This window comes from Lytechinus variegatus, chromosome 3 (genome assembly GCF_018143015.1).
Source record: "Lytechinus variegatus isolate NC3 chromosome 3, Lvar_3.0, whole genome shotgun sequence".
Lineage (NCBI taxonomy): Eukaryota > Metazoa > Echinodermata > Echinoidea > Temnopleuroida > Toxopneustidae > Lytechinus > Lytechinus variegatus.
The window spans coordinates 63,052,151-63,069,153 of NC_054742.1; the positions used below are offsets into that span (position 1 = coordinate 63,052,151).

A 17,003-nucleotide genomic window follows, 5' to 3' on the forward strand; every position below is an offset into this window, starting at 1 on the left:
ATAGATAGGACATACAAAATGATAAACCACAATCTCATCAGACTTACCCACTATTCCATTATCTGTTGGTCTGTCCATGACAGAGGTCACACTGTCACTCTGATCAGCTGGCTTCTTAATCATCTCAGGAACAGCAAACACTTCTTGGATGTTGCTCACAGAGGAGTCCCTCAGGGCAACTCGACCACCACTAGCACCACAATCTTTACTTGTACACTTTGTTTCTTGCTTCACGTCCTGAACAGCAGCAGTGTTTTCAAACGTCAATTCTGACTGCCTTTGAGGTTCTTGTGATTCAGTCCTGTTCTCACTACTTTGAATGTCTTCCAATGCAGCTGAATTCCTCTCAGAAGAATCTGGAAAATCTTCATCAGTTCTTTCACTTAAAAGAGCAACTGAATCCTGCACTTGATTAGATACATGAATTGACATTCCCTCTTTTGCTTCCTCACCATTGCTTTCAAAATTAAGACCACAAGGAGATGAAGTGTTTTCTTGATCTTCAAGTTTTTCTGGAGACAAATCAATGCTACTCCTAGGTGAATTCACAAGAACCGATTCAGGAGCATCCACTCCTACAGATTCCTCACAAATGACTTGTTTTACTGATTCTCCAGGTATGTCAATGACACTGACATCACACAAAGCACTGTCTGCACAACCCTCGCTTGGGCCTGATAAAGCCTCTGCAGGTTTGGTATTTGAATTTAAATCTACATCATAAATTTCTTCACTTTGAACTACATGATCACCGGAATTGGAATTGTTAGAATTTACATTGCACTCTGGTAACAGCCTTCCACTACCACTACTAACACCTTCGAAGCTTTCCATTGAACCTCTTTGACATTCCTCCTCTACATTACATAGTTCTTTGGCATTTTTAATATCAATTTGGGGGTCAGTCCTTAATTGGTTGTCAGATCCACTGTTCTCAACTGCTGTACTAAGTTCAGAATCAGTTTCCGTTTCTTGCTCATATTTGACAAGTTTGTTTCCTTCCCCTCCTCCCACATCCATATCTGGTATACATTGTTGAACTTTGACCTGTGATATAATCTCTTTATCTACTTCACTACTGAGTTGTATTCTTGATGTGGCATTCTCTGTTTCCGTTGTAATCCATTTAGATGAGACCTCGGCATCAGCCTCACTGCCTGGTTCTGGATTTCTTTCACAAGAGTCTTTCCTTGATTTATCTGCCTGTGAAGATGACATGGAAGAATCTTGTGACTGGGGTGAATCTTTGGCTTTATCATCACATGCAGCGTTCATGGGCAAGACGTCTGACCTTGTAGAAACAACACACTCTAAATTTGATTCAACATTTTCAGTTTCTTGCATTAACAGACGAGCATTTTCTAAACTAAATACTTGGTCTTGTGATGCTTCAAAACTAGAACTGGGATTATCTACTTGGTTGATAGTTAATTCATCAGCCATACAACAATCACTTCTGCCATCTGTCATTTGCGCAACTTGATCCATTGAGGAATCGATTCCAGCCACTGGAAGTGAACATGTAACAACCGAGATCTCACTCTCATTGCTCTGTTCTTTCTGAGTAGAACACTCATTGTTGGTAACTTGTCTACCAGATTCTAATGTTACACCTTCATCTTTGCAATGAGAAACATCAGTCGACAGATTAATAGTATGATTATCTTCTCTATGGCATTTTTCAGAACTGTTGCTAAAAGGGGAATTTAAGGGTTGATCAGTCATTGATAAGAGTAGTGTAGCAACTTCTTGTTCTTCACTCTCTGACGGCATAGCTGGTGTGGACAGATTCCCAGGATCATGAACCACCTCTGCCTCTGATGTCTTACTGGCAGATGAAGTTGAACAAGCAATATCAACTGCAGTCCCATCTGCCTCTGAGGTTTCTTCAAGAACCTCCATTGAAGTTTCAATTGTTTCACTAACTTCCTGTCTTGTAACACAAGGGGCATCATCAATGTTGGCTCCAGCTGCAGGATGAGTTACTACTTCATCATTACCTGTACCACAATTATTCAAACTGTCTTTGGAATTATCACAATCCTGATTTTGCCCAATCGTTTGCATGTCTTCAATGTGTGAATCACTTAAAATCGATGAGTACTGTTCATTTACAGGTTCTGACACTGCAATCTCAGAAGGATGTTGAGGATCTATCGAAGAATCTGCATTGCTGGAGTAATATATAGTGCTTAATGGTTCACTGCCAGTGGCATTGCAGGTTTTGATGGAATCTCTAGGCAAAGAAAATTGTGGATCTAATTCAATAACTGTCTGGGATCCTTCTGTACACAATGTCTGTTGTGATATTTTAACTGCTTGCGATATAGGAACATTGGTGGAAGTTGTATTTATGGTTTCGCTGATACTTTGAGCAATGGGTGTTACATCCTTACTGGTACTGGAAATTTCTGAATTTGCACTTGTGACAGCAGTCTGATTAGAATTACGTAAGTCTGCAAGCATATCCTTCACCTTCTTAGGACCCGTAGTTTTCATGTAAAGTCGCTGTTGTTGCAACTGAGGCAACATGTTCCTCAGCTGAGCATCTTCAAGAGCACTTTGAACAATGACAGGAAGACTATTGATATTCTGTTGTTCTATGACAAGCTGCTGATCAGGAAATGGAGGACGTACCATTCCTGGAATATGTGTATGAGGGTACTCGTGATGATTAGGTGGTACTGGGTTATGAGGAGGGTTCATGTGGGGATTCCTCACAACCATCTGGGGCATAGCTGGTTGGTCAGGACTGTGAAAAGGTATCATCTGAGGAATTTGCTGATGGGACACCATACCACTATGAGTGAATAATCCATCAGCAGAAATACTCCTCTGATTTTTAGCCTTCCTTTTGCGCTTCTTGCTTGGAGCAAAGTCTAGTTCTGTTTCATGCATTGCAAATGTTGGATTCTGGAGTCCTCCCCAAGGTACTGGAGGGTAACCCATGGCACCAAGCTCTGGTATTCCTGGCATCCTAGGAACCACATGTCCTGGTGGTACTGGCATTCTGGTTGGCATGCCTGGAATCATTTCAACTGGATATCCAGCTCTCAGTGGTTGTTGCACATTACCAGGTAAAGCATGGAGGTATTCTTGCTCCATTTTTAATCTATGTAACTCCTCTTCATTCATGACATGTTCCAATGGATGATTACTTTTAGGATTACTAGATTGCACTTCTGAAGAACTTTCCTTGTTTGGTTCACTCTTTTCACATTTCACAGGCTCATCAGACACTGTCTGTTTGTCAGTCACATCCTCGATTTCACTGGCCAAAGTTCTTGAACTCTCATCAAAACTCTCTGATTTCTGACTGACACACTTTGCTTGTGATGGTGAAGATGGAGTTGTCAAAGGCTCTGAGTCTTGGAGTTTCTCTTGATCTGCAGAAATCTCCTCGCATTGTGATTTACATACAGATTCTTTTTCTTCATTTTCAGCAGTTTCCCTATGATGGGATGCATCCCCATCACCATCTACTATACTTTGTGGTTCCTGTACAATAGATTTGTCCATCTCTAGGTTTTCAGATGGATTGTCCGTAGGTGCTGCATGACAGAGACTTGTTGATGGATTGGTAGACAATTGCTCAGAGTTTGCATCTTTCTCATTTGATTCCATTTTTGCCTGCTGTTGGTGAGCTTTTATCAATTTGGTCAATTCCTCATGGGGGAGTTGTAGTAATTGGCTGGCGAGGTTTGGCATTTTACAAACAGCTTCTTGTTGCTGTTTGTTGGCTAACTGAGCTTTAGCAGCAATCGACAGGAGATTACTAGCAGACATGGACCTGGTATCAGATTCACAAAGGACATGCTGAATTGGAGAGCACGTAGTTGGCACTTTGACCTGATCTGCGCTACGTGACCTCTTCTTTTTAGGCCTTATTCCAGGATGCAGTACTCCTGGGAAGGTAGGACTAGTAGGTCCAGCTACGTACATTGATACATCCTCTCCATACATGCCAGGCATGCACATCTGTTGATTGTTTGCTACATGTGAATGTTGTGGCCTTGGAAACATATTGCCCATTTGTGGAGACATCATTCCTTGAGGCATGCCCCTTGGTACAACCCCAGGATGAAGGTTCCTCATTGCCCCAGGATGCTGCTGATTGAATTCACCCGGAAAGGGGAATCTCTGCCGAGGATATCGAGGCATACCTGGGTAAGCAAACCTAGGGGGAGACATACCAGGTACACTCTGTCCGGTGAAAGGTATCTGCTGCTGCATGTGCTGGTTACCAGCAAAAAACTCCCCTTGGTTTTTTGGCTTGCGTTGTTTCAGATTTGTACCAAACTGTTGATGGAATTCATAGAGCATTCGCATCTGGTGCTGCTGTGCCTCAATAGTATTGCGTTGCATATGGGCATCAAATGGGATTGAGTCTATATGGTGCATGTAGTTCATCTGATTCATTTGTGGCATAGTACCGGGGTGCATGGAGTTGGGAAGAGAGTTTGGTGTTGGGAAGTTAGGGAATTGCATCTCTGTTGCAAAGTTGGGGATGGGTCTACTTTTACTTGGACCTGTAAAAGCAAATAAAAAATAAACCACATTTAGGATTTTAAATCATTTTTTCTCAGTTAAAACAATCAACAATGAATTAAAAATAAATGCATACTTTCCAGTAGATTTTAAAATAACTACTAGCAGTTGACTGCTATAAAACGGAGTAACAATGACATTAGTAAAAATGGTGAAGAGCTCAGTACACAATTTTGCTCATGAATTTGATTTCATTCTTAGAATGTACTTCAGTGGAAAAATACCTACTCCACTGGAAATATATATATTAGATTTGAAAAAAGAGTAAAATTGAAGATTAGACAGCTAAATTATCCTTAAAAAAAGTTTTGTCACTTTTGTGTATTCTTCAAAATGGAATATTAAAGATTAAACAACTCAAAAAGTTTGTTATGACTACAAGGATACTTCATTTGTTCAATCTATTCAAAAGTCTCTTGACTCACCAGGATTGTTGGCTGTAACATCATCTTCCACCTTTGCCGTCTCCACACTGTCGAGCCAGGTTGCCATGGCGACCACTTTCCTCTTATGGTTGCAGAGATTAGTGAGTCCATTGTCGTTACTGGCCTCCTGGGCTGTACGTGGCTTGCAAAGCACCCTGGGATCAAAGTTGAAGACTTTGTCAAGGTTGATCGGACACTCAAGGCCACACTTGCAGGTGCCATCGGAGCTCAAGTAGGTCTGCACTGCCTCGGTTGACTGTAAGAGCTGTCCACTGGGGCTGTGAAGAAACAAAGCACAAAAAAGGAAATAAAACCTTATAGAAATCTACATACTCTGAATGAAAAAGGAAAAAAAAGGGAAACAGGAAACATTAAAACACAGGTATGAACTTATACCTGCTGTGACTACAATGAATATTGTGTTGCCACAGTAATATGTTTTAACTTTAAGAAATATGTTTTATACCATGTCTGGAGTCCACTGCAGATAGAGATGTGTTAAAAGTTGTGACATAATGAGATTGGGGGAGCCAAACATCGCATAAAGGAACAACATTTTGAAAGGTCGCAAGCGAGCAAAACATTTGACCTTTTCAATACAAAAAAAGCTAATTTTGTGATGACTTTGGCAAGCATATTCCATTCTTTTCTCCTTTTTTCTTGGTGGTGGAACTTCTTTCTTTTACAGGACCTGGTGGGTGTTTCATAAAGCTGTTCGTAAGATAAGAACGACTTTAAGAACGACTGGTGATCCTTTCTTTTGGTAAATGGTACACACCATAGGCGATGGTTTAGCTCGTAGAAAGGATCACCAGTAGCTCTTAACTTACGAACAGATTATGAATCACTCACCTGAGATTCAAATCCCATCACAGTATTAATGTCCCTTTATAGGAAGGTGCCACCCTGAAAAAGTTGTAATCAAAGCAACTTTATTTTCAACAATTAAATGTGTGTCTTGGGAACTTACAACCCATTTTGGGGGTTGCATTCTAAAGGAAACTCTCCTGCAACAGGGCCCCAGGTGAAGTAAATGTGTACACAGTAGAGTATGCAATGCTTCTGTATTAAGCTTTACATAAATGTTGCATATTATCACTGGAGCATTGTGGCCAAGTAAATCAGTAGTCATCTGACTTTGAAAGAGAGGGTCATGGGTTGGAATCCAAGACACGACGTAATTCTTTTTGGCAAGACATTGATTGTGCTGCACTCAACCAAGGAGGGGTAAATGGGTATGTAGCAGAAATTTATTCCTTGATATGCGCCTTCAGGACTCTAATAGGCTGTGAGGATAAAGCCTGGGTAATAATATTGAACCATATACAGACGTTGTACCATAATTCGCTATACAAGAACTGTTATTATTATCATCATTGTTTACCCGTTTATAGACTCACCTCATATAGACTACTTTCTCATTGACAATGGCTCTCTTCCATCCTACAGGCACGACGGTCGGCTCCATCACAGCAATCCGAAGATACTATACTAACATACAACCGACTGTGTGCTCCAAGAACTTATCCTCTACTCCACACCCTTGGAGTGATTGATACGCCACAGGGCTCTCAGCCTTGCGGTTGTCCTCAGTGATAGTACAAATCACTGGGGGGCCAGAGTCTGCACCCATTGCTGATAGGAAGTATGGAGAATTGATGATCTTGATCCCGGCTCTGAGTTCGTCAAGCTTATACAGAATGCATGGTTACCTGGCGGAAGATAGAAAATAGTGATTGTTAAGAATCAGAGGAATAATGGACTACTTTAATATTACTTGAGAAGTAGGGATAAGTTTGAAAGTTATCCATTTGAATCAACACATAGACTCTAGATTAAAATTTACAAACCTGCATAAGAACTGGATCAATATCATAAATGCAAAGCAAAGATATCACTATACAGATAATGAATATTCAATTATCACCAGAACAACAGCGTACATTACAACAACAAAAAAGAATTAAAAATTTATAGAGTAAATGAAAACTGATATGAGAGCATGATCGGTTCATCACGGACGGACATTTGATAGATTTTGAAAGTTTTGAAGGCTTGTAACAAATTAGGAATAAGATGAACAAGGTTCCTTTGTGTTTTATAGTGAAGGGTAGGACATAGTATGCTGAATGATTAAAAAAGTTTGTTGCCATGGTTACCTACAAACACAGGTATCCACTAAATGTGCCATATCACGGACGGACAAGATAGAAATGTGGTTTTTAGAATTTTTGTACATTTTTATTGTTTCTATCTAAACAGCTTTACATGGACCAATTATTGTTAATGCACCTAACACTCGGGTATGTTAGCTACTATGTTCAGCATATTGAATTCTTAACCAATATCAAACTTCCGAAAGAATTGCAAATATTTTCCATCACGGACGGACATCATGGACGGACATCACGGACGGACACAATTAAAATACAATGGAAGTACTCTGTAAAAAGTTCTTAGTACTTTTTTGGTAAACAAATGCAATTGTTTTGATGATTTGTACATATTTTAATAATATTAAACAGTATTAGTTGCACAATCAAGTTGCTACAACTTCAATCAAGTTGCTGCAACTTGATTTAAGATGTAGTAACTTGATTTCTATGCTAGACGCACAGTATAATCTAGACATACGATTGCTCTTAACTCATTTCTTGTCAAAATCGAACGTAAAGAATAGGTGATGTACAACTGTATAATAAAAAAAAATAAAAAACGTAAAAAGCCATTGATATGCAGGCAGAAAGGAGCAAATTCACATGACAGTCCTTTTACTTTCAGAAGATGTTAGTATTCATAGAGAATTAGCAAGTGAAAAGACTTTAAATGAAAAATTGACATCCTGGTTCTTCCCGCATACATTTTTTACATAGTTTTTGTGGCTCAACTTACCCCAGACGATGGCACAACTTACCCCACAGATGGGGCAAGTTGAGCAATTTGACATCCTTTTTTTCAAAGGTCACAATGACATTCAGCGTGGGGGTAGAAAGTTATATATAGGTGAAAAATATTTCCCAAGAATCAAATTTAAAGGTAAGGTACTTATTTCTACAATATTACTAGTCATATCAATTCTACATGTAACGTGCAAAATGCAAAAAGTGTCACAACTTACCCCGCCTTCCCCTATTGTCTTTTTAAAGTGTAGAATACAAGTACATGGGTTCAAAATCAACAGCTAGTTGATTATTGATCATGTTGATACAAGTATTTTTATGATCATGATGATTTTAGGCATTAATTTTCCAAGAGCAAAGATGTTTTTTTAAGGTCCAAAAACTAAATCTAAAAGATTAACAGGTCACTGATCCTTATGCTTGTTTGTTGGATCAACACTTGTCAGGGGCTCTCTTTAAATCCATCTTTTGCATATATCAAAGTTGTGACACTTTTTGCACAAACCCCATAACATCAACAGCCCTCATGTATTTAGGCCCTGACCGAATCCAAAATTGAAATTGATATTCCAATCCAAAGCTTAACTTCTAAACACTACATTGCAAGCTTTATGCATTTTCACAGTTTACCAGATAAGCGATTTGCTTAAAATTAGCTCCAAAATGGACTTCGAAAAAAGGTATTCATGTAATTTTCACAAACCTATGTTCTGTTAGAAGCATTGTGAATCCATAAGTTTGTACATGGAAAAATTGATTTTTCTGCTTATCAGATTATGCATTGCATTCTACTTCTTCTCCATCACTTTCTGCAAGCTTGAATTGATGAAATCTACAGCTTTGGACTTGTTCTTGCCATATTTTGTTTCCAGCTTTTTTGGCATATACATGTACATGCAGCTTTTCAACTCTATCTGCATTCCAATAATGCTTAACAATTTTCCTGACAACAATATAGCCCCAATAACGGCCAAACAAAGATATCACAAAAAATTGTGAAGAGTTGTAGGCTTATTCCATTTGAGTTCTGAATAATTCTCAGAGCCATTTTTCACTGCAATTAGAAGCTAAAATTAAACTCATAATCTGCTCAGCAAAGTTTCTCATTTGCATATATGAATCTTTCCACAAGTATTTCACTCGTCCGTCCGTGATGAAATTAATGTCCGTCCGTGATCATTTTTCATTGATTTATTAAATGCATAAAATGTATGGATTTTAGCTATGTTCAAATAAAATGATGAACAGTGTCCAGTGAAATACTTCTACACACTTTTATTTCTGTTTCTATTCTGATAAAGAATAAAAAGCTGAGTCCATAGACATTATCCTAATAAAAATGATCACGGACGGACATTAATTTCATCACGGACGGACGGAAATGTTAACATCTACAAGGAAAGTTTACTTCCCATATTTTTTTCCTACTAATTTATGTTTGATGATAAATTAATGTTCAGAGTGCAAGACCATTAAAAACATTGGAGTAACTTTGAAAACAATAAAACTAGAGTGAAATGAATTTGAGTGAATTAACTTTGTCCGTCCGTGATCAAATTAATGTCCGTCTGTGATCATTTTTGACTGACTTTATGATATGGATAAAATGTATGGATTTTAGCCATGTTCAAATAAAATAATGTACAGTGTTTAGAGAGATACCTCTAAACCTTTTATTTTTTATTTCTACTCTGATAAAGAATAAAAAAACTTTTCATCTTTTTTTCCATCACGGACGGAAATTTCAAAATGGAAATGTTAACACCTACCAAAAAAATTAGTTCCCAATATTTTTTTTCTACTATATTATGTCTGATAATAGAGAAATGTTCAGAGTGCAAGAACATCCAAACCAAATTAGAGTAACTTTAAAAACAATAAAACTAGAGTGAATTTAATTTGAGTAAAAATGTCCGTCCGTGATGAGAGGTAGCAGCACCCCCATGAATAAAATGGACTATTCCGGTACTTTCGGAATCATCAATCTTCATGAAACTTAGTTTTTTGAAACCTGAGATATCAAAGATTATTTTAAAAGCAAATTTGATAAAAGTACCTTAAAAAAATTTTTCACCTCAATGCGAACCCTTAACCGATCATGCTCATGACTGAATCATAATGTAAAATTGTAATTCTAACAAGAGTGGTTAATCAAAAACCACTTAAAGTAGCTGACAAGACTTAAATGGCTATCCAATTAATATAGACATATATATGAGATGCCATCGATAAATCAATAATTTCATTACAACTTGTGAGTCTGTAAGCATTCACTCAATCAAATCTGTACATGCATAACTCATTTCATCCATCCATCTAATAATACATTAGTCATTGAATCTTTCTTTTCTTTTCCTTCTTTCTTTCTTTCTTTCTTTCTTTCTTTCTTCCTTCCTTCCTTCTTTCCTTCCTTCCTTTGTTTTGATCAAATATTAATTGATTCATCCACAATCCATCCATCCATCCATCCCATCCCATCCAATCAATAACCACTCACTATCTCAATCCATCCATCCAGCCATCCATTCATCCATCCATCCCATCCCATCCAAATCCATCCATCCATCCAATCAATCAATCAATCAACCAACCACTCACTCACTATCTCAATCCATCCATCCAGCCATCCATCCATCATCCATCAATCCATCCATCAATCAATCAATCAATCAATAAATCAATCAATCATTCTTTCATTCATTTATAGCTTTAGCTCTATGTACATTCAATCATTCGATAATTCATCCTACACTGGTTAACCTGACTTTTTAAATAGTTTAATCTATAAAAAATTAAGACATACCGGTAATTTGTTTTAGATTTAGAGTCAGAGTCTATTTAGATTTAGAGTCATGGGGTGGTATTTTGATAATTAAACCTGGCCGGGTTTGAATACCTGGGACCAGTTGCATAAAACTTTTTACCTGAGAAAACTCAGGTTGTTTTTACTGGAGTTTTGCCCTGTGTTAAAGTCAATGGCAGAAATCAGACTAACCCTAGTTTTTAGTTTTTACCAGAGTTTTCTCAGGTGAAAAGTTTTATGCAACAGGCCCCAGTAGTCTAAACTAGAATCTTAGATTATTCTATGGAGGGCCGGATTTCTTAAGATTCACAAATTTCATTTTATTTTCCCATTCTTCTCATTCCAGGACACAATTACTTTTGGGACAATTGTTTGGCTGCATAATTAGAAAAAACTTTTATTTGGTGAATGAGTTGAAAGTGTGGTAGTAATTCTCCAGGGCTATCAACAATAACCATATGTTCCTGGATGTAGCACATAGCATAAACTTGCCATTCACTTCTTTAGCCTACACTTTGTACATTAAAATAGAATTTTTTTTTTTACAGAGTGTGACCAACAACTTCTGGTGTACTAATGCCATAGCTAACACTAGTCTAGTCGTATTTGCTTTCCAGGTTCTAATTATATTTTTTTTACATTTGTTTCAAGGATGAATCATTATGAAACTTGCTACTTATGTTATTCTTCTTGCTGTATTTTTCTTACCTTCTAGTAACCAGAAAATACTGAGTCACATACATGTAAAGAAGCATGACGTACATCCAGGATATTTTGGTTATTGTCAATAGAGAGAATAAGTCAATAACACAGGATTATTAAACCCATGGCTATGAGAATCTCACCCAGTATGCTCTTCCAAATGCTGTATTTCGGGTTCCATGACATTTGCTCTGGCGATAATTGCTCTGATGGAAAATCTGCATGTTAAGCCAAACCTAACCTTCAAAACTAAATAAACCTTATCATTATCTTTACATTATTCTGAAATATGAACCAACAACTTTATTACAATCCTATTCTAACGCTTACCACCCTATGCCCTCTAAGATAAAAATCCTGGAGCATGTCGGAGGAGCATACCGGAATGTCATGTCATTGTATTTTGAGTCATGAATATATGAAGAGGGAGCTTTGAAGTGCGTACTCTGGTGATATTACTGTAATATTGTGGAACATTAATAACAAAGTAACAATGGAAATCTTGCTGTCTTCATAAGAAAATGTCATCTCTACTTTTTGTATGAAAACTGTGTATGTAGCAGGGTTAAAAACCCAAATAAATTTGTAAATGAGTTTCTAGCACCATTCATTACAGTAGATACATGTACAGTAACATCTTCTTACAATGAACATTTTATTCCTTATTTAGCCAAAATATTCTCCCCCTTTAGTTCCCTAAATTTGCAACTGTCAATAAGTAATTAAAATTAAACAGAACTTCCTCTTTTAATTCTATAATTTGAAACAGTCCTCTGTATTTCCCTATTTGAAGAAAAACCCAACCTATGGCCATCAGCTCATTTATTCAGCCAAATTCTTGCCTTTAAACCTCCCTCCACCACCTCACAATTAATGACATGTACTTCTAATTCCAAAAAGGGAAAAATCAATATGTATGTTTTGTGGGATTCATGCTTCCAATTTTAACTACAGAGCCAACTGGCTCAATCATCCTACGTTCATCGTACTTGTGGCAACCTCATTTCCACTTTTCAATTTTATGCGATATCGTATTCAGTGTACAATTGGCCTGTTGGTGAGCTTGGATAAAATAAAATAATTGAAATATACTTCCTTGCCTTTTTTTGTATCTCATTTTGTGCAAATACATATAATATAGTGAAAAAGGTCATTAGGTAAAGATGTAATGTAACAAGTGTGCAATTGTTGAAGGGGTATTCCAGGGCATCCAGCCCCCCCCCCCATTAGACTATTTTAAAAATAAAATTAGATATAAATCAAACAACCCCCCCCAAAAAAAAAAAATAAAAAAAAAAAATAAATAAGATTTCATCAAAATTGGACAAGAAATAATAAAATTGTATGTATTTTGGTGAAACTCCCCACTAACTCTTATTATATTTTGACAAAAATCAAATAAAATTTCACCTCAAAAATGTAAAATAGGATTCACTGCTAATAAGTAAGATGAATGACTGCTGAAACTTATTTCATTATCTTACAAGCTAGACCAAAAGCTTCAGTCTCTGTATTTTGGTTGTTCTGCTGAACTACGTTGGCTCCACTCACCAATACATGAATGGGGATTATAGTGAAATGTCATAAATTGTTAAAGGTCAAGTCCACCTCAGAAAAATGTTGATTTGAATCAATAGAAAAAAATCAGACAAGCACAATATTGAAGATTTCATCAAAATTGGATGTAAAATAAGAAAGTTATGACATTTCAAAGTTTCGCTTATTTTTAACAAAATAGTTATATGAACGAGCCAGTTACATCCAAATGAGAGAGTTGATGATGTCACTCACTCACTATTTCTTTTGTTGTTTTTTATTGTTTGAATTATACAATGTTTCAATTTTTACGAATTTGACGTTTGGGACCTCCTTGCCTGAAGCACAAAATGTTAAAATAATGGAATTCCACGTGTTCAGGGAGGAATGAAACTTCATTTCACATGACAATGACTAGAAAATCAAAATATTTCATATTTCAAACAATAAAAAACAAAAGAAATAGTGAGTAAATGACATCATCGACTCTCTCATTTGGATGTAGCTGGCTCGTTCATACAACTGTTTTTGTGAAATGAAGCGAAACTTTGAAATGTCACAACTTTCTTATTTTACATCCGATTTTGATGAAATTTTCAGTGTTATGCTTGTTGAATTTTTCTCTTTTTATTCAAATCAAGTTTTTGTTGGGGTGGATTTGTCTTTAAAGGAAATCCCCAGAAATGACGGTTATTCCTGTAGACCTACTTACAAGCAAGATATACATATTTATGAATATTCATATGAAAAGATCAAGATTTCATGCAATGAATAAATTAAAGCGTATGGGAAATGACATCATCAGCCCACCTATTGCATTTATGACTCCATGCAACTGTTTTCACAAATATTGCTGAATCAGATTATAATCATTATTCTGCTCATAGAATTGTTTTATTTAGAATTATTTTCATCCTGGAAGTCAATTGGATATGCATGATATTGTTTTCAAGCTCATCTACTCCGCAATGAAAAGTTCAGGTTTTAATCACAGAGATGAAAATTGTGCTTGATTGATTGCACTTAATTAATTTGTAAAGTAATTAGCTGAACCCACCAACGTACATGTATTTTTTCAGTTGTAATGCCATTGTGTACCTATGTTAAACAAGTGCTCATGTCGAAGCAAAGTGAAGAGTTATAAATTAACTATCTACTTTTGTTTTCATACATTTAGTTTAATTAACTATCTACTTTTGTTTTCATACATTTAGTTTACTATAGTATAGATACTCAGATCAGTTTTACTTTAGAGAAAAGGGAAATTAAAGGATAAGTTCACTCTGATAACAAGTTGCAAAAAATATATATATCAATGAAGGCTTGAAGAAAGTGTTAAATGATCTTGGTCATAGATTTTCAAAGGTTTAATTGATTGTTTATTTTCATGAGTCCGAGCAGATTTATAATAATAAAGTATGTAAAATAGGCTAAGCATTATAGAGTTCCTGGTTTAATTGTAGCGTATGGCATGCGATGACAACAGAGTACTAGTAGGTTACTTACTTATCGATTGCTTAAAATATTGTGGACAAACCCCCAAACAATGCTGAACCCTTGACAACAAATTACGCTATTTTAGATGCACAGCAAGAACGGTAGATGCCTAAATAATTTCTAAACGATAACGATCAGCTAGTACCAAGTCAAGAATTAAAATAAAAAATTGGTGGATAGTGTCTTCATTCTATAGAAATCTGTACTTGATGCAGCAATCCCTATGAGCACAATTTTTCAACTTCAGCATGCACAGATAATCTTTATGTTCAGTCACAGAACCAACTCACAGTCACAAATCAGTCATTTTTGACAATCAATCATTCATGACCATTCACTCACATGCACATTCAAAAGTCACAGGCAAGCTCAGTCAGAATTGCACAGCGCACTGAGTCACTGCAGTCTCTCGTCACAGTCACACACAAGCACACTCACGAAGCAATATTTATTAATTCAGATCATGAATAATCTCTGCCTCATTCTTACTCTCAGACAAATTCATGCAGACTGTCCGAGTAACATGCAAAAATAAATTCTATACAAGAAATCATCACTTACCATCATAAAATCCTGTTTGTGTTGATAATGCTCCTCCGCAAATTTGTGCACAGAGTGCGCGCGCGCGAGAACTCGTATAACGCGCGCACAGCGCGTGCTGAATTTGGCCGGCCGGACGCGCGCTATGGACTATTGACAAAAAAACCGAGGTGGTTGGATGTGATATGTGATGGATCCAGGCCTGCCCCCCCCCCCCAAAAAAAAAAAATTCATTTCAGACACCTCCAAATTTATTTCTTCATTTAAAAGAGGTTTGCATTTCATAATTATTTCTTCACACTTTCCCCAGGCATTCAGGAATAACAACAAAAATCAAGCCTGTTATTTCATGCGAATATATACGATGAAAAGAAGTTGAAGGTTGAAGTTATTGAATACGATAAAAAGAACTTAAGAAGTTGAAAATTATTCAGAATAAAATGATTAGATTCATTAACTATTCGGGGTGCCGATAACACAAAGGTTAGTGATTAATCGTACACTCAATTTTCACGATTGATTGTACATTATAGTTAATATGGAATCAATCGTAGAAAAATGTTTTACGATCATTGCTAAGCTTAATTCGTGTTACGGGCCCCTGGTCCCAGAACCCATGATGGCGGCTACACCGAACTCTGTAGAGCAGGTTTTCTTGAAGTCAACATTAAAGACCAAAACAGCTTATTTGCCTTATTTTGCACCACGTGCATAAAATATATTACAATAGATTGAATCATTATATATTGGATCAAACTTTAATTCTAGTTACCGAATTACATAACTAATATACAAGAAACGGCCATTTCAACTTTTGCTTATAAAGGATAGGTAGTATTGGTAACTCCTTTTGTTTCAATGCTATAAAACATTGGAATTCTCTTCACAATTATATAAAGGAAAGGAATCAAAGGATACTTGAAAGATACTTGAAAGAATATCTGTCACTCGAGAGTCAATGAGAAGGTGCAAATAATCTGTTATACGGTTGATACTGCACCACGTTCTTTTCTCTTCTCTATACTATTATTATTTATTTTACACAGTTTGATGGAAGTTTTCCCATCGATATGTAATTTATTCTATTTTTCTATTTCTTTTCTCTCTTCCTTCTATTCTCCTCTTCGTGTTTTAGTGTTGTCGCTGTTTTGCTGTTGTTCCCTTATTCTTTTTCTTCCTTGGCTTTTTCTTAATTCTCCTTCTTCTATATTCCTCCTCTTTCTTCTTTTCTTCTTCTTCTTTTTTTTAATTTTTATTTATGCTTCAAGGCTTTCCAGTCTTTTTTTAAAGACTATTTAAGCCTTCGTTATATTCTTGTATATATTATCTCTATATATTATTGGTAATAGTTAATTCCGATTTTTTTTTCTTCGTTTTTTTATATGTAAATAGTATAATTTTACCATTTTATTATCGTCATTCTATATGTCGAGGAATGGAAACAAGCTTTTATGCTTTCGTGGGTCATGGTCTGTGCAAGCTTGTGTTTTTAATGCTACTGTATTATGTTATGGTGACTTGCCAAATTAATCAATAAAATCAATCAATCGAATCACTGCTACTTATAGTGGAGGTGCCGTGGCCGAGTGGTCTAAGGCGCCTGGCTATACATGGAAAGTCCAGGGTTCGATCGCGGCAGCTATGCCCGCGCGTGAGCAAGGCATTTAATCTACAATGTTCTTTTATCCTGCTTTCAAATGAATGGAAATGCTATATGCATTATTGGTAGCTAGGTGTGCACTTGTTTTAAAAAGATATCTTCAAATCAATCTTCTATAGCTAAAGTCCATGCCAACTTCATGATTAACTTCCACTTTCTCCTTTTCTCTGTATACCTAATTCCGGGCGGTTTGCGCGAATCATTTTTTCACGAAATTTTTAAAAGCCATGTAATTATATCGTCATTAAAAAGACCTGCATGTATAAAGTTGCGGAAAAAACTTCTGGATATTACAAATATATCCTTTGATAGGAATATTTCTAAATGTTAACTTTTTTACGCACTATACATGCTATATAGCGTGTATCACTTCCAATTTAAGGCGTCTCTAT

General features: G+C 36.4%; 1 protein-coding gene across 1 annotated transcript in view; it reads right to left on the minus strand.

The window, feature by feature from the left end:
- The window catches only part of LOC121411618, a 31,103-nt gene extending 16,057 nt beyond the window's left edge, over window positions 1–15,046 (minus strand). Inside the window, exons 1-4 of the mRNA XM_041604428.1 lie at window positions 14,973–15,046; window positions 6,374–6,685; window positions 4,974–5,251; window positions 48–4,529 (exon numbers count right to left, since the gene is read on the minus strand). Coding sequence (XP_041460362.1) covers window positions 48–4,529; window positions 4,974–5,251; window positions 6,374–6,441 — 4,828 coding nt within the window. The 5' untranslated portion in view covers window positions 6,442–6,685; window positions 14,973–15,046. The remainder of the gene's footprint in view (window positions 1–47; window positions 4,530–4,973; window positions 5,252–6,373; window positions 6,686–14,972) is intronic.
- Between the last annotated feature and the right edge of the window lie 1,957 nt (window positions 15,047–17,003).